General features: G+C 35.0%; 1 protein-coding gene across 10 annotated transcripts in view; it reads right to left on the bottom strand.

Moving 5' to 3' along the window:
• Positions 1 to 19,724, bottom strand: part of CASK (peripheral plasma membrane protein CASK) — a 173,704-nt gene that overhangs the window by 15,300 nt on the left and 138,680 nt on the right. For 6 of the 10 annotated variants that reach the window (XM_011640462.3, XM_011640466.3, XM_011640465.3 and 3 more), the window contains 3 exons: positions 10,568 to 10,756; positions 9,854 to 10,018; positions 9,517 to 9,591 (listed from right to left, as the gene is read on the bottom strand). In XM_011640462.3, coding sequence (XP_011638764.1) covers positions 9,517 to 9,591; positions 9,854 to 10,018; positions 10,568 to 10,756 — 429 coding nt within the window. The remainder of the gene's footprint in view (positions 1 to 9,516; positions 9,592 to 9,853; positions 10,019 to 10,567; positions 10,757 to 19,724) is intronic. The other 4 variants (XM_011640467.3, XM_011640463.3, XM_011640469.3 and 1 more) reach the window with 1 other exon arrangement.

Genomic DNA, 19,724 nt, shown 5'->3' with positions numbered 1-19,724 from the left:
ACGACGCGCTTCCCCAAACTTCAGGCCGCACTGTTCGAATAAAGTCACCGCGCGATTGTGCCCATCCCGTTTCCATAGTAACGTCGCAGAGGACAGTGCATGGACATGGTGGTACGGTATGTGGGTTTTCCGACGTGCATTGGAAGCTGCGCTCTGCTTCAAAGAAGAAATGAACGGGCGAACGATGGGGGAAGGTTTGACGATGGTATGCCGCTGATGGGATTTTCAGGCGACACTGGGAAAGACAATTCTACTCAGTGATATAGCAGGTACTGCGCTATCGACAACTCGTCTGGTGGACTGACTGCTGCTGATGCTGCTGAATCCTCTTGTCGATTTCCATCAGGATCGGACTATCTGCTTCCGAGCGCCAGACCAGAAGGACCGAGCTTCGGGCTTGTCTCTCGGAAGAGGGAGATAAAAAAAAGAGAGAGAGAGAGAGAGAGAGAGAGAGAAAGAGAGAGAGAGAGAGAGAGTCGTATTGCAGTGCGGAATAAACGCGATTAAAAATTTCATAATGGTGACCTTAACCGATTGAATTCACGAAGTACCGATGCGTGCTTCTCATCGTCACCAGTGATTTAATATGCGATTATTAATAAATATGTCGCCTGATGAATATTCAGTTAATTACGATATTTCTTGAATCTTAACATAATATTGGAAAAACATGATATTAAACTAATTAGTATAATGAATAATTTACACGCTATATTTTAAACATGTTAAATATTCCCGTGTATTAAATCAAATCGATATATTTGTAACGTTGCACCGCGATACGTCCCTTGAAGAATTGATTGTGCTTTTGTGAAATGATTTTTCAGTCGTAAGGGTCAAAATTCTATATGGACATCATGAACATCACAGATAATGTAGATCGGGATTTGTTTCAGGGTGAAGAACACAGACACGTAAAGATTACCTATTTTTCATCCACGCATACTGCAATTAACATGTGTGTGTGTGTGTGTGTGGAGGTAAACGAAGAGCGAACGTGTGATGTGAGGATGAAATAAGGTTACAGTTATCAAAGATTTTTCTATCGTTCGCGGATTTAATCGCTCGCTCGAGAAACCATCGCTTCGGGTTTACTCTGAGCATTGTCTGACGACACGGAATTCTTGTAGAAAGCCTTTTTCGCACGCGATCGTACGTCGGAAAACCGTACGTCGAGTCATATTATCGTTTCCCGTCATATCTTCCACGAAGCTGGGATGTCGTAAATCGAAAGTACAAATCGTCGGCAGGCAGGCAGAAGATACGCACGTGCTTAGAATGAAATCCGAGAACGTCGCGAGATCGAAGGATCAATTTCGACAAATAGAATCTCGGTACATCATGCGTTTAATCCGCATTTTGCACGGCAAAAGTGAAAAATATATCGAAATATATCGGTCTTTAAAAAGCAGCGCCGTCGAAAAACAACATCACAATCGTAATATATTTAATATATTAAATTTTTTATCTAATTCATAATTTGCATTAACAAAATATTTTTGTTCAAAAAAGAAAAAAAAAGCTTTTAATTTTTGAATTATTAAGAAGTATTTGCTGCAAATTATCTGTGATGTAATCAGATTTATTTAATTTATTTGATATATGAGATCGCGTAAGAAATGATAGAAACTCCCTTTTTCCGAGACATCCCACGACAGCCGATTTCTCACCGACGCTACCAATTGCGATGAAAAAGATTGAACTAATTTTCTCGAGACGTCTAATGAGATCTATCGGAATCTATCGGTGGCATCGCTCGAGACGCCTTCGTGCAGGACGATAAAATGCCGACAATGACATCAGGCGCGATCGTCGCGGGGTGCAAGAACGAGGCATGTAATGAGGGAGAGGGGTGACGTATGGGGGGGAGGGATATGTCAACACGTCGACGTGCGTATGTTGTGTGTACAACGAAGAGACGTTGAGAGTTCTTGTGTGTGGGAGGTGTTCGTCGATTCTATTTCTACGGCGGACACGGACAAAAGATCACGTTACAGGTGACGTGCGACGACTCGTGGTGTGTTCCAGCGGTTCATGCTTTATTATATCTTCGTACAATGCTCTGTGGGGGTGAGGGGGTAACAACGCCGCCGCCGTTGCGCTCGCCGATGCTGTTGCTGCTCTCGCCTAAAGGTACGATTGGGGGGAGGGGGATCCGAGAGTGATGGCTTCGGAAATGCAACGGGGTCGGAGGCCGGGGGGGGGGGCAGAGGGAGGGAGGTTGTGCTTATCGAGGGTGTCTCGTTTCCCGTGTAACGCACGAGATACCCCTGTTCTCTCGTTCTATAGCGCACGTCGTCGCGAAACGCCTTGGGTTACATTATCTTATTCGTATCGTACCACGTAAACGGGTTGCCGCCACACTCCGACAGCGCAAGTGTGTTTGCGCAGTGATTATTAACCGTAAATGCTCCCTTTTAACGTGACAAATGTAGCACAGACGCACGGGACAGAGAACGAATAATTTCGTAAGCTCGTTTTCGAAAGAAGGATAGAGGAACGGCGTTCGACGGACATTTAGGATTTACACTTGGCGGCTGATACGTGATTTATCGAACGTTCGCGCAGATTATCAAAAATATTGGCTTTTTCGCGTAGATGAAGTTACTGCATGTCTCGGTCGCGTCTATCGTACACGAGTTGTTCTCGCCAGTTGTATACGGGGTCGTTCCTCGAGATCGAATATCACGTAATATCACGTAAGCGTAACGAAAGTGAACAGTTAACGTTCATCTGTCCCGTGTCCTTCTACCTTGCACTCCCGAAAGTATAACGAAATTATATATTTCGGAAAATATGATCTATATACTATGCAATCTCATATACAGATATTTGTCACACCAACAATTTGAAGTATACATCGATAAGATCTGCGTATATCTTGTAACATCCATAAACTCCCAACACATTTTACAACGCTTTACAAAATCTAATCCAATCAAGCCGTTTGCACACACACACATATATATATATGTGTAATATAGAGTGTGAGAGGAAGTAGGCAATGTATCATGTTCTTAACATGTTTCCACTTCCTCCTGCATTCCTACGTGATGCATAACGAGAAAAACGAGAGGCCGGGCGCTACGTTAAACACATGTATCAACATAAGCAGATATATAAATACAGAGTATTTACAAATGAATGCTCTCTACGTCATACCAAAATATCGAAATTATAATTGAAAACTGAATCACGCGATATGTTAAACAATAATCGGCTGTATAGCTATATATTTTACTCTTTCAGAACTGAAATATATATATATATATATATATATATATATATATATATATATATACACACACACACAATGACTATAGAAGCTTTTAACGATTATCATTGCTCGATGAGTCGCCGAGATTTCTAAAATGGATTCGCAATCTTTCGTCAGGTACAGAATACATGGAAAAAAATGTCTATTTATTCAGGTACGAAGAAAGAGGGGTGTGTCTTACTTGAAGCCGTCGTTATTAGTGCGTGTTTTACTGCGACACTTAGAGAAGTATCCTGAAGATTTATCGGTAAAGCTCGGACGCCCGTCTGTCTAATCTTGTGAATTAAAATCAAATCGCGAGACTTATATTAAACAACGATTCAGGATATTATCCGAGCCGGAATAGACGACATTATTTGCAATTTACCCTCAACTGCATGTACAGATATTTTTGCACGTATCAAACATTTTTCAAAAATAAATGTTGCAAGAAACATTAAGAAAGTGTGCTGTGTGTGCCTTTCCTAAGAATAGAATTAGTTCCGCATTGAATTATCCAGAAAGTTATTTCTCTTATTAATATCCCAAATATTCTTGTACTTAAATAGAATAAGAAATATGTATAATCTATAAATTTATATTTAAACGATATTTCAAATAATTGTTTATTTTATATTGTTAATTTATTTTTTTGCTGGATAATTCAACAATTACGAGACAATACAATTCGCCAATAAAATGAACTAAAAAAAAAAAAAAAAAAAAAAAAAAGATTAAATTACATTGCTACCAGGCTTGCGCGTTATCTACACAGTCGCGAGTGAGTCCGTGCAAGACATGATGATTAACGAACGACCCAGAGAGTTCTGCAGTCTCGACTAAAATCCATCGATCGACTTACACAGCCTTACGTGTATGCACTTATGATGCAGAGGGCTACATTGGCCAAAAAGAAAAGCGTCAGTCGCGCAAAGATGTCCTTCATGCAGGTGAGGGTATAATGAGGGGTGTAACAAAAGCTTCCTTATGACAGAAACACAAACAACATTCCAACACATGTGGAAACGGAAAGTGTGCATTCCTTATATACTTCTTTCCCCCGCAAAGTGAACTATTGTATTATCAGTAACGAGGTGTTGTCTAACCCAACGTCGTAAGAAAGAAATCAAGAAGGGAGAGAAAAAGAGAGAGAGAGAGAGGGAGAGAAAGAGAAAGAGAGAAAAAGAGAAAGAGAGAAACAGAGAGAGAGAGACTGAATAAAAGAACAAAATTACGAGAGAATGAGAGAAAAAGAGAGAACGGGAGAAAGATTGAGAGATAGATAAATCGGGAAGAGAAAGAGCGAAAAAGAAACATGCACGCGCCGTGGACTCGAAAGCGCCGACCAAAGCGTTTTGTTACACCGCTCGTACCGACGTTCTTTCTTATAGAAATATGAATTTTATATAATATATATCCTTTTTTTGCATATATGTCTCTAATATGTATGTCATAAATTATTTTCTAACAACATCGTCCCGTTGCGTTTATTTAATTGGGTCTCGCAACATTGGGGCGAGATGCTTGCGTCACACTGGCCTGTAGTTCGCGAAATTCACATTAACGGAAGATATCACGCTCGATTATAGCAGCCTTCATATTTGCAACATTAATCTGGTTATTCTCAGCTGAATGAACGCCGTCTTCTTATGTTAATATTATCAAAGCAAATTATCAGTTACGCTTTATCTCATTACAGAATTAATGTCCGTGAAATTAATGTGAATTTTGAATACGGGTCAGTGCAGGAACCATCAATTACAGGACATATATATATATATATATATATATATATATATATATACACACACACGCAACGCTGCAAAATTGATATTATTTATAATTTTTCTTGTCGGTAAATGGAAGGAATACATTATTCGATAACGGTAACAATAACATTAAATCAAGCATGTACTTGACGTTCCCGACGTTGCTGCCTTTATACAATTGCGATTTTGTATTTAATATTTGTCGACAATAATTTCGCTTGCCGATTTCGCAGCGTTGTTATACGTGACGCTTGCGTGCCGCAAGCGCAATGTTGTAATCCTCAAGAAGATAGAGAACATTATATGTCATGCGTATAGCGTATTGTTCTATTGCCGTACAATTGCAATAATCGTAGGAGATCCGTTATCTACATAATGCGGTCCGAGAGATCGAAGATGGTAAACAATTTTTATACAAAGTGGGCACGCGCGAAAAAGGGTGTATCGTATCCATTTAAAGAGCTGTACATTATAACTGCATTATTATACGGGCCCTCAGCAAGTTCGTGAAACTGAAATATATACAACGTGTCCGAAACACGAACTCGCGACGCAGAATCGTGAGCTATGAAAATATTGCAAACATTGCAGATATCGTGAGCGTAAAATTGTTTACTTTGTCAATTACCGCAGATTGATCGGAGAAGCAATCATTTCACTGATGTACCGATGTAAAATTAAATTTGCAACAATGTGAAAACAGCTGTACCTAATAAAATCTTGATCCGGGAAAAAACTCTGTTTCCTCAATTTGATTTTATGCGATTTGACGTTATGCTGAAAGAAATCTCTTTGTCTTGCCTGGTACTACTTGCGCACTGAGAAAAGACGGCAAGATACAATGAAAGAGAAAACAATTCCGTTATAAAAATGATCACTACTAAGCAAACGTAAATATGTCATATTTCTCGGTACGTCAAGCAGTATTATATCTGAATTCTTCTTTTATTATTAACAGTAAAGGATTAATTGATTGAAGAATTATTTTATATATTATTGTTATATATGTGCATGTGTGTATGTATGTCTTATAACACGGATAACTGGTGAAAACCTCTACAAATATTCGATCACGTTTATATCTATTTATATAATTTATTAAATAGTCTGTCGCTTGTTTCGACGTATTGTGCAATGTTTAAAAAGTAGATGACAACTTGCACAATGAGAATTTTTTTGCGTCTAGTTCTACGTCGATGAGAATTTGTGGTAAATTTATCGCTTAATACAAACTGCAATAGACGAAGATCTTTCCTCGCTTCAGCATTTATAGATAATAGAATGAAGCCGTGCAACGATTCGGATTAATGTAATTAGGATTACGCTGATTTAACTTCAAAATTACTACGCTTCGAGTGTGATCTCGATTCTACTTCCTCTTCTGCCGATTACACGTGTAGTGCGCTATTGCTTAAGATTTCATCTTGGATTAAACTTGGTGGAGGGTAATTATAAATATGAGGTGAAGTATCCACGTAAACGTTTCTAACTCCAGCTTCGTAAAAGCAGAGCTGGAAATTTACTGGTTTAACGGACAATAAATTCTCTCATCAAAAATCTAGAAAATATTTTATAGTTTTATATACTTTATATATAAACATATAATTTATAATTGCATATATACCTTTTATTAAATATGTACATATATAAATTTGTTAACAAAAAATTTTGCATTATCACATAAAAAATTTTATAGAAAGAAAGTCTTTTCCTGATTTTTTAATCTTATTACGTGCGGCTTAGAAAAACAATTTAATACATTTAATATTAATATTAACATTTCCATAATCTATTTTTAGTTTTTTTGTAATCAATATAAATATAAATATAATTACACAGGAAAAACAATGTTAAAATTGTTACTTTTTATGTGTGAGATTGAATGAACAAAATTCAAGTGTAGTAAACATATATCAAGCATATTGGATATTGCCTGTTTTTAAATTCCCAAAACTATCAGTCGACAAATTGACTTCTCGAAAAAATGCTGTTCACAGTGGTTTTGCTGTAAACGAACACAGTTTATAAAATTTTATCCAATTCCACTTGTTTGCATTGAAAAAATAAAAAAAAAAACTGTACAGATTCAATTTATTGACATAGTTGAAAGTAAATAAAGTAATGCTGAACATGTCGTGCCCCGACAAAAAGGAAAGATAAAAATTTATTGTACTCGCTGATTTGCTGTACTTGTAATTAGCTCAAAATGCAAACGTGTTCATAAATCATGGAAAGAGAAGTTCTTGTCGTTTGCCTCGAGAATTCTACGTTCCTCCTAAAAACTTGTTCCTCCGAATGAAACGTGTACGCTAATTACTATAATTTCAAATATGACCGGACATATTTGAAGTTGCCAGACCATTGAACTATAGCAAAATTTATCGCTGAATATATTCAACTATTCGAGAATATCACATAGCTAGCACACGTAAAGCCAGATATCAGTTTCTCTCCGTCAATGAAGATTAGTAGAGAAACTATGTTTCCAATTACGTTATTTGAGAAATCTGAGAGAGAAACGTATCCTTTTTCACTCTAATAAATTAAAAAGAATGTCGATTGAAAACTTATATTAATGTGTGAAAAATTGTATTGTTGTTCTGTTTTGTGCAAGAATATAATGTAACAAAACAATTCTTTTATTAATGTTTAATTAAATATCTAATTAATTTTCTATAAAGAGAGTATAACACATTTAAAATATTGTCAAAAATTTTTATTATTAACCAATTCTTTAATAAATCTTTGTAATTGTTAATTAAGAGCAAAAAGTTTACATTAAATTCATCAAAAAATATATTTAAATTTAAATCATAATTTTTTAGGCTCTCTCTCTCTCTCTCTATATATATATATATATATATATATATTAATTAGGCTTGATCATACATTTCTCAAAAGGAATATTACACTTTCAATTACTTTTTGTAATATTATTTCTAAAAGCTTGCATAAACTCTGATTTCAAATTTATGAGAGAATTTATGAGTTTAATAAAATATACTCCAAAATAATTCTAAATCTTTCGTGGAAGAATTTATATTTTATATTTGTTGTCGATTGTACGTTGTAATATATATAATTTTTTTTGATATCAGATTATCTCATGGAAAGCAAAGTGGACACTATTAACCACATCTCTTCTTGCAAACTCCTTGTAAACTCCATGGTCTACCTTGGATGGAATTACGTGGGAAACTGTATACGAACTGCAAACTATTGAGAAACTAATCGCATATCCCTCTGTTCGTTATCCGAAACTTTCCTAATCGCGAAACGGATAATAGGCGGGGACTCGTATGTTGCGTAGGCTCTTTGAAATAATACTCATACAGTGTATTCCAGCTTATTAAATTAAATATATGAAGTGTTACTTCACTACGAAAGTGCGTCAAATTTGAATTGTCTAATCAAGTTAGTTATTTTCTTAAATTTTCCTCCATGTATAATTGTTCTAATAATCTATGTAATGCAAATTGTTAGTTGTTATCATTGCGAACTCTATCAGGAACCTCGAAGTCGACTTGTTAGACCAGAAGATCGCAAAGGAAACTAAGGCAAACTATTTAATCGATAGATCACTTTATGCTTCGAATCATGTCCCTAGGTTATAATCAATAATAATATCCGGGACCGCAATATGACTAGAAGATAAGTTTGATTCTCCAAAGTGTATTTAAAGAAATTTACAAGATAAATAATTCATATTTAGCAGTTCTATCAAATGAAAATAAATAGTTTCTAAAAAGAAATTATTTAAAATCGATTATAATTTATATAATTTAAATAAAAATGTATATAATTTAAATAAAAATTAAAGTAATAAATAATAAATAAATTAATTAAATAACATATTCATTATATATAATATATTAATTTTAAGTTAAACATATATTTTACTTTAATTATGTATTACAACATTTTATGTCCTTGTCAATAAAAAAAATTTTTATAATAGCATTAGGTAATCAATATAATAAAGCGTGTTGGAAAAAAGGCTAACATGCATAATTACTAGTTACAAGAACTACCTACTCTATAAGGCCTAAGTTCGTAAACAACTTTGCTATCTCGGTAATTAATTTAGCAGTGTCGGAAGAAGGCATAAGTTTTTGTCCCGGGGGAAGATCTACCATTATACGTTTAGAAGCAGGCGTGCTTCCGGCAATTCTGCGAATGTACGATCTAACCGAGTGGACTACTTGAAATTAAGATCGTTCGAAGAGTTTAAGACTTTCGCGATCTTAGAGCCGATAATGGGTTCAAGCGACGCCTAGGTGTGCTCTCGGTGGACGAGGAAGCGCTCTTAGATTTGGAAGCTTTGGACGCCTTAGGCGCCTTCTCTTTGCTCGTGGTGGCCGCAGAGATTTTCACCGGTTTCCCGGATTTGTTCGCACCGCCTCCAGAGTTCGCGCCCGTGGAGGCTGCGGAGGATGTGGGCTTACTAGACGCGATAGTATTTTGAGGATGGGTTTGGGTGTTGGGTCTTACTTGTACCTCGCAGGGGGGCGGCGCACTCCTATACGACGGCACGATCTTGAAAGTCACCGATCCACGTGCTTCCCGCTGTAACAATCGAAGAGGACCGACTCTTCAGAAACTACGTCCAATACTAAATGATGCAAGATCTACTTTCCGATAAGCGTATTCCACTTTAAAAAGTACAACTTTTATTAATTTTGTAATCCAAAGTTATATGATTGAGTTACGATATATTTCACCGCGAGGAAATATATCTGATCGCTTTGAGAACTAACTAACTTTAAAGAAAAGAAACTACATCCATGAAATTTCGCTCGCAGGCAGATGAGAATAATCTTATACTTACCAGAATCTTTTGCAAGGCATTTACGGATTGATTCTGAACTGGTATACCGTTGATCTCTCTGATCTCATCACCGACGTGAAGAGTAGCTTGTCTATGGATCATTCCACCGTGCATAATCCGCGCAACGAAGCATTGCCCGTCTTCATTCATTTTCAACGTGATTCCCTGAAAAGTGGTCGGAAAATGCAAAATAAATTAAGAGTAGTAAATGCGATGTTTTTTTACACATTTTATGAAAGCATGTTTCGAATACGATGAGTGCCATATTAAGCTGCGCGTCTAATAAATAACGCAAATTTAAAATGAAAATTATCACGGTAAAGACAGATTTCACATTTATATATTTATCTTTTTCTCTTATCCCCAAAGTATAATGCTGCGAATAATTTTTATTAGATTTTTTTTCGTTATCACATTTTTTCTATATCACAATATAAAGAAATATTGAAATATATGAAGTAACTCAAATAGCATCTCATTAATGTCTTTCACGTTAATATGTTTTGTCCTTACATTTTTGCTTACACCCTTACATCCTTACATTTTTTAAATTTTCGAAAATAAGCTTTTCACAAAAAATATGTATCTCTATATTTTATCTCCTGTTCCACGTAGAAATTATGTTACAGATTATGAAGATTCTAACGTCGCGCTTCGCAAATTAAAAGCACTCTCACACATCGCCGAAATTGCAATTTTTGAAACGCTACTTACCATCGGCTCATCTGTGTTCTTTTGGAATTGCACCAGTCTGACACGAGTGATTTTTTCGTCTAAATCGCCGTTTTGTCCTTCGAGATCGTCGCCGCCATTTAGATACGTAAGGAGCGGCGGTGGTGTTACTCTGGTGGCTTCCTCGCCATAAACCTCGTGGCCGGCAACATCGTGAGCTTGTAAAAGTGCCTGAAACAAATAGCAAGATAAAATTGCAAATTAAACTCATAACGTCACAGTTATGCATGGCAGAAGACAACTGACTCGCTAAAAATTTTTTAAAAAGATTCCGTTCCCTTATTCGGTATAATCTGAATCATATTACAATTAATATAACGTGATAATTCTTTATATTCTTTATGAGCAGCAGCTGTTACGATATAAATAAGTTTTATTCCACGCGGATACGCTTATTCGCTTTATTTTTAAAAGTTTTGTGTATTCATTAGTCATACGGTTTACCTTTGCAGTGTTGTCTCACAATTGAAATTATTCGATTGTGCAAAAAGGAGGTATACAATCAAATTTTGATTGCTGATTGCATCCCTTCTATGGAACGTGATCTAAATATGAATATTTAATCTCATTACCGATAAAAAGTAGACATTATTTTTAAAATTCGTCGCTGCACAAACGCATCGCATGCACAAGTATATCGCAAGAGAGATTAAACGATTAATCTACTAAATATATACACAAAAGAATATTATATCGAGAAAACAATAAAACAAATCTAATTTTATAAAAATGTGCGTTTATTTTATTAATTATTTAGCGATATTATATGAAACTAAACTAAAATATCTTAACGTAATGAGAGAAATTCTTTTTGGATACATGGAAAATGTATGCCGTGTGTAAGTAGCGATATGCACACGTTTCGACCAAACCGGATGAGCGTAAAATATGCATTTTAATTTACATTTAAATTATCGGCTTTCATTAAAATTCAAATGCAAATTCTGATTTTAATGGCGGGATAGCATGTGCAATAAACAAATAAACGATTATGTTCTGCTTTACAACGTATATGTTAATAAATGCACTTACATCGTGTTGCCGTGTTTCATTTTTATTGACAAATATTTTATTAACTAATATTTTACTGACGGATGTAGTCAAATAGAATTATTTATTTTAATGTGTAACATAGTTATAAGAAATATCTCATAGATAATCCATTATATGCGTATTGTGTTACGAAGTGTGTGCAATATTTTATAATCTGATAGCTTTTTAACTTGTTAAGCAGAGATATATTAGAAAATGTATGCACTTGACACATACATATGGCTGAGAAAAGAAAAATATTCTATGAAACTTGTGATGTTTACGTCGATTGCAGGCATTCGTAAACAATTTTTATAGAAATCTAAATATCGAACAATGCTAGATATAATATGATTTTCGAAGATTGATAATTGTTTTAAACGTGTGCACTTTAATGCCAATTCATTAAAAGCAATTTGATATACTAATAGCTATCTCCTTCTTGCATTTAAAATGTGAGTAAATAATTTTTAATTCAAACGATCTGTTTCTTTTTTTTTTTTTTTTTCTTAAAACACACACAGCGAGGTAGCGTATTAAAATAATCATTAATTTTATAATATTAAGATAATCACATTAATTTTATTTAAAAAAATATAAGTAAAATGCAAAACTGCGTGCCGTTGCATATTAATATCGCAAAATATGGACTTTGTTTTGAACCCTGCTTATTTTGTAAGCAGCGTGTAAGTTAGATTTACTCCCAAAGTCAAATCTCCCTTCTGATATATTTCGGAAATAGCCGAAATCCAAATATACTTCCTTATTTACTAAAACTTTAGTAGTAGCTGAATACTATCGCGGATTAGTTGTATAGACACTTTATAGGTGATCGTAACTGGATTTGGTGATTTAATAACACCATTCGGGTTCTAAGCTGTAGTTGTTCGGTCGATCAAGCTTAAAGCCTAATCTGTTACGACCTCAAAATTGTCTCAGACGAATCGCTCGTGCTGCTCAAACTCAGTTTGAGGATTGTATGTTGCTTTGATACGCTAATTACATGTTTGCATAATCCTCTATCAGTTAGTTTCACCTCAGGGCTTGTGTTTCTCTACTAGAAACTTCAATTTGTGAGATGTTGCGTAATAAAAGAAACAATCATTTAAATATCAATATCTTTGGCTTTATTTTAGTTCAATATCCAAACCGTATCTTTACGTATCGATCACTGACTTCGTTTAAATGTGTAAAAGATAGTGTATAGGTACATTGCCACACGAATCGCGATGGATCATGGAAATGGCTCGTTCGTAGATGTGAAGGATCCTCGAAACAGCTACATACGAGCACTTCGTCCAAGAACGGGTTTCGCTTACCTGAAATGCGGCCAAACTCGTCACCTGCGACCTAGTTGATAGCAACGCTATCTCCAACGATATCTCCTCTCTTTCACATCTATTTTATATGTAAATTGCATATGGAAAAAACATATTTCAGCAACGCCTAGACGACGAAGGGCGAAATGGCCAAGAAAGTTGATAACCTTAAATTGTTCTTTACGATGCATATAAGCATGAGAAAAATGACTAAAACGCTTTGTTTTAAGTTACTTCTGAAAGCTATTTTTAAAACAATTTTCAAGCAGACCGCGTAGAAACTGTAGATTTTGTGGCTATTATTTGATAATTTGTTGTAGGAAAAACGAGAAACATGAAAAAGCAAGATAATTGTGATGCTGAAAAAGATAAGGCTGTAACTATAAATAATGAATTAATCCTAATACGATAATGACTGCATTTTTATCTGTTTTTCGTACCATCTGCTCAAAAAAAGCATAAAGTATAATTGCATAGTTAATTCAAGAAAAATGGGAATAGACGGTGGAACTATTTTGGCGATTTTCGTTTGCAATTCCGTTAATCGAATGCCGTTAATTACATTAGCGCCATCGGATATTCATTAATTAAGAATAACCAGGGCACGGATGTTCATTAATGGTTTTTTTTCCCTAGAAATCTATTAGAACTCTGTAAAAAATATTGGATAATTTAATTCACAATTACATCGAACATGAATATCGTTCATTTTCATCATCCTTCAGAGTCCTCTTTCTCAAGAATTGCCAACAGCGTACGTGTCAAAGAAACCATTATATATTCATACATGTCACGAAATTGCACACTTGGAATGTTTTCACTTTAAAAACGTCACATTACCATAATTTCAGAATGCAGTAGTGCATAATATATGCGTAAATGTTTCGTACAGTATTCATTACATATATAGCTTCAGCGGACGTTCGAGACTGTCTCTCGAAAGTATGACTTTCATAAGAAACGACAATACGCGAAGATATTAAAAAAAAAATTATAATGCAAAAATATCCGAAAATGTCTATGAATTTAAAATAATTTTTTATTCAAATGCTGCAAACGAAGCATAAAATTTAACTAAATATAAAATTAATTGTCAGCAACATCTATCCTTCAATTAATTTAAGCAGCAGCCTCGCACATCGCTTTCTTTTAAATTACATATCAAAAGTAGGAAAAAAGAAGATTAAAAGCAATAACTGCAGAATCGGGAAGTATATTGGAAAGTTTGGATTTCCGCGTGATAACAATTACTTCATCTCACATATTGATATTCGTGCGCGCGCGCGCGTGTGTACGAGACGAACGCAAGCCGGTCCTTGGATTCGAGGATAAAATAATATTGCTCCATGCAAATTGGAGTACGATCCGCGGCTGTGGCATCATTCGTAATCCGGAAGCCAATTCATCGGTCTACAATTCCGGGAGGGCTGCGTGTGGTAAACCGCGGCTGCGGGCTGCTTCAATTGCGGTACGTATAAGCTTCGTGTTAAAATATATAATCATTCGTCTTGCGCGAAGGCTGAACAAATGGCGAGGACGGATGCGGCCGGATCGCATTGGCGCGATAAAATTCATTCGGGCCGATTCATCAGCCATTCACGCCATTGGCATCGCTGGCTGTAATACGCGCGGGGTGTCCTTTCAGGTAAAATATTCCTGCTTCCTTCGAAAAATACGAGGAACGAAAATACTAGAAAAGCGCTAAATCGACGAGGGAAACGACTTAATCGTGGGATTTGGAAATCCGATTCAATTATCGTTTAGCGACTGAATATCCGCGGCTATTTCTGCAAGGACAGTTCTCTCTCCGGGTAAATTAAAATTCAATTATACGTAAATCTGCTGCTTTCGTTCATCTGCTGCCTAAGAGAAATCACTTTGGATCAGAGGATTATTAAAATCTATACAAAGCGTCCCAAGATCATCCCTCTTCAATTTTCGGGATTTCTTTCAAATTTCTTTCTTTCTTGCGTTTGGAAGCCACTCTTTTCATTCATAATTTTTGTTTGTCGAAGAACTTATATAATTTTCATAAATTATGAATTTTACATTATAAACATTACAAATATATTTGATTATAGAAAATTAATTTTAGAAAATATCGAAACTTGTAAAAAAAGAAGCAATAAAAACAATTGTGTTCTATAAAATTTTTCTTATAATTTCAAACTTTAACTAAACGGAATTTAAATGAATTTCATTTTGACATCAAGATATTTAATATTGAAAACTGATAACTTGTAAGAAGTTGCGTAAGAAAACGGTTAAAACGTTTAATTAAACTTTTGAAGCTAGGAAAAAGTCGATTCCAAATTGATCCAGTATGAAAGGAATGTATATTAATTTTGGAAGATATTGTTTACCGTTGTATATTATCAGTTTTAAATTTGCTACTAATCAATGTGCGCATATTGAATAAAATTTCGGGTTGATTAAAACTTTATGGATTTTCGCATTTAATATGCTTTCGTTTAATTAAAAAAATTAATAAAGAGCAAAAAAAGCTTAATTAAAAAAGATTTAAAAAAAAGAAGAAAAAGAAAGGGTAAAGTAATTATTTAAAATATTAAATTAACTATTTTATACATCTAGTATAAAAAATAATCTTCAGTTCGTGGCATAACAACAATATTTTCAATGCTGTAAGTATATACATTGTGCGGAACGAGCGACCCGACGTTTATCAGATTTATCTTATTGTTCGTTGAAAAACAATCGTAATCGAAAAACAGCGATGCTACTAAAATATTTGTCGATGTTTTCATTCGATATGTGTGTGTGTGTGTGTGTGTGTGTGTACACACACACACACACACATTTTGTTTCTAATTGTTGTACAATAACCACATAGTGTGATACCGCAATCTAGATGGAATACAAACTAATAAAACATGGGAAAATTTCGTTTATAGATGTTTATAGATGTAGTTATAGTTGGAATTCGAGATCAATATCGAATGGTCTTGTTTAACGACGAGTGAGAATATGAACTATTGTCGAATTAGCGTCTTGGTTGAAATGTTTCCATGGGAGTATCATTTTCAATCATGCGCCCACACAGTCATTGACTACAAGTACCTGCCAATTATCACACAAATGGTCTCCGTTGTCATGGAGGATGTATGCAGCGATTGTCCATTGTTACATTGTTAATCCCTTTAGCTACCTAATACTATCACTAGTGACCATATGGATATATCCAATGACCGTTATCCAGTCAGTCATCAAAGAGACTTGTACCTGATATGAAAGATCATTATTCTCTTCTTCAAACAGAACAATACATCTCTCTTGTTTACCATGGGATGATTACACAATCGACAATAACATTCTTCAATTGTTTCTGATATTTCTTCTCTTGGATCGTAAAAGGAGCAAAGCGGCAAGAAACGCATCGACAATGGGGCGGGGATCGACATATTCGTGAAAATAGCACCGGCATCTGTCGGTTGTGACGAATGGACGCGATTCGGACTGCCAGTACCCGTTGGTTTTCGGCGATTTATTTTAGGAGACCGGTTTCAGCGAATCTCTCCGTCGTTAAATGTGCTCAGGACACGACGAATTATCGCTTTGCCCATGGACATACACGTTGCCTTCTTCGAGCTCGCATTTTGGCTCTTCGACCACTTCACGAGTCAGCATAGCTCGATAGTTGAAACATATTGAGAACGTATTTACCTCGCTTTAAAAAAGAGCAAGTAGAGTAGTATCATATAATAACAACTCGAGGAAGAAAAATACTTAAAGTAGAGGATCTTATTGTGCACGTACATTTTAGTAATATATAAAACTTGATAAAGTATTTTTATTAAAATATCAATTTTATTGTACCGAGATCCATCAAATTCTTAGGACAATGCTTAGGATTATTTTTTCAATTTTGTGAAATATCCAACATTTCGTGTTTAACACAAACATCAATCTTGCATTATAACTCGAAAACTTTTGGCGAGTTCGATTAATAAACGATCTTCATGCGCGTTTGATTGAAATTAAAGTGTATACCAAAAACTCATACACCTATTGATATCATTATTTCGCGATATAAACTAGTGAATAATGGCGCATATAACGTGCTATAAAATCTCTTTATTTGCGAAGCTGCAAGGACGATAAAATTCCCATTATACTTAATAATTGGGCTGTCAGCGCATCGCTCTATCAACAACAAATTTGTTTCTAGAGAGACTATACATGGGATATATATAGCGTTGATTTGCAATCTAAGTAACACGCAGCTTTGTATTCGTCTGGCCTCCGGTTGGGGTCCGCGTGTGGCCATTTATTAACTTTTTTTTATCTCCCACGCCCCACTTAATTTCTCTGTCAGTGGCAGAATGAGTAAAGGCGGTATATACGGCAAGACGAGGGTCGGACTTGACCCCAGCATTTTTAAGTACTTGCTAATGAACTGGCGTCGTTAAAAAATTTATTATTCCTCTCGTGGGGGGGGCATTATTCGATCGATGCAGCTCGATAACGAAGCGCTTCCCCGTATTACCATTCGAGAAACGTATTAACATTTGCTTTCCACGCACACAAATCGCCTCGGGAAAATGTCCGTTTATGGCTTTAGATAGAAAAGAGATCAAAGGATGTTCACACTTGTAATTTTTGTGTATAAAAAAAATATTAAAAAAAATTTTTTTTAATTGTTACATCCGTTTTGCTTAAATTGAATCTATCCTCAAATTTGCTTGCACAAGTTACTCCATATAATTTAATGATATTTATATGATGGGTGTGATCACGCACTCGAAATTACATTTCAATATTTATTAAATAAGCATTCACAGATACTTACATTACTTACAGTTTCACAAATACCAATAATTAATAACCAAATAAGGCGTTATTTAAAAAAGACGTTATTAATAATTATCAATACAAAATTATAAACATTCTTATACGAAATATCTGAATTAATAAAATAAGTAAATGAAATATTTGAGAATGATTGACATTTATATTAGTGCGACATTGAATCGACATTTTTCCGATAACAATAATAATAATAATAATAATAATAATAATAATAATAATAATAATAATGGATAAGAATTTATGGTTCTTTTAAATTTATGACTCTATTAGAACTTCTTTTTATACAATATTTTCTTTTGCAACTCTATTCGATGAAGATATATGTTTCCATGTAATATCAATCCATGTTTCCATGTTTCAGTCACGTATTATTGCGTTGGAATAACACGAGATTGAAATAATTATTGATATCCGCTGAAATAGTTACACGTCGTGAAAAGGTTCATAAGGCACCTTCCATTACAAGTTTCATCATACAAAGTACCGTGGTAACGTTGGATTAAATTCTCAGTCCATTCGACATAAATCCGGCCGGCAATTAGTATATGTCTTGATATAACAGCATGTAAAATTTTTCATGCAACTCGTTATGGAAAAATCTGAATATGACGGCGGACGGGAAATTCGAGGGATTATTAGAGCGTACAGGTAGGTATGCAAGTCGCAGAGAAGTCGTGGAATTAATTATACGACACTATAAAGCTATCTTTGCAATCGCACTCGAATTACCAGAATTCCTGGGATATTTCGGAAGCAAAGGACACGGCAGGATCGAATGACAGAGAGCGGAAATGCCACTCTCGTAGCACGCAACGACGCAGGTGCATCACGGACGGCATAATGTACTGCGTAGCTGACTTCCGTTTTGTTTTGTGCACTCAGAAATATATTCCCCAGATATACATATATCAGCTATGCAGTAATGCTGGTTATGCATATATATATATATATATATATATATATACGGTAATATGATGAATATGAGGCATGAAACTCGCAAATATACATGCCATTCGAAACGTTGTTCCATTTTTTTTGACGTTTTACCAATCATCCCTCATCGTGTTATGTCGTTCTAAAGCTTTGCAAGTTTGTTATTCTTAAATTTATGAATGAAAATCGGCCGGACTGGGGGCTATGTAATACGCGACACGTATTCATCAATTGTTTTAATCTTTAAGCTAAAAGATAAATAATTTAATATATTATCTTCGTAGGTAAAATCAAAAATTTTTTGTTTCCCTGTTAGTATTTAATTGATTGATTTATATTGTCTTAAATTTACAGTTATTTCTTAATATAAATTTTGTGCAAAAGCAAATTTTTTATTTCTTGCAATTTTTAATTTTCAGCATTAAATATCCTGTCTCGGAGTGACACGAAAATTAAATATCTGAAGATAAAAAATATGTAGGTCTGTCATTCACAAAACAGTGAAAATTTTAAAACGTAAACAATAATGTAAAAAACATTTTAATAAAATTATATTTATTTAAAGAATTCACATTCGAATCATATTTTCTCTTTCTTTTTTACATCTCATAATCAGAAAACAAAATAATTTATGTTGTAAATATACGGCTTACAAGCATTTCTAAATGTAGTATCTTTTTTTCTAAAAAGGAATCGGAACTGGCAAATGAGAAAAGAACCAGAGATGTAATCCGTTCGTGAATGATATTATGTTTCACACGGCAAATTTTACAAGCGGTGCGAAGAACAGCTGCGCATTGATACAGATGTAGTCTGCGGCGGAAACTGATGGAAACCTCTACTGTGTGTAACGTGTTTTCTGTGTACGGAAAAAGTGTGCGAAACACGAGTGGCACGCGGACGGTAAGGAATAGCAGGTGGAATCGCGAAATACCAGGTGGAAGTAGGTAGATGCGCGTATGGCCAGACGAGGCGTTCTCCTAGCCGAGACGCGGACTACATTTGCCGTAGTGGATCAACTTCCGGCT

Source organism: Pogonomyrmex barbatus, unplaced genomic scaffold (genome assembly GCF_055798465.1).
Source record: "Pogonomyrmex barbatus isolate J1 unplaced genomic scaffold, ASM5579846v1 scaffold12, whole genome shotgun sequence".
NCBI lineage: Eukaryota > Metazoa > Arthropoda > Insecta > Hymenoptera > Formicidae > Pogonomyrmex > Pogonomyrmex barbatus.
Note: the sequence above shows the minus strand (reverse complement) of the source record. Positions and strands in the feature narration are given on the sequence as shown.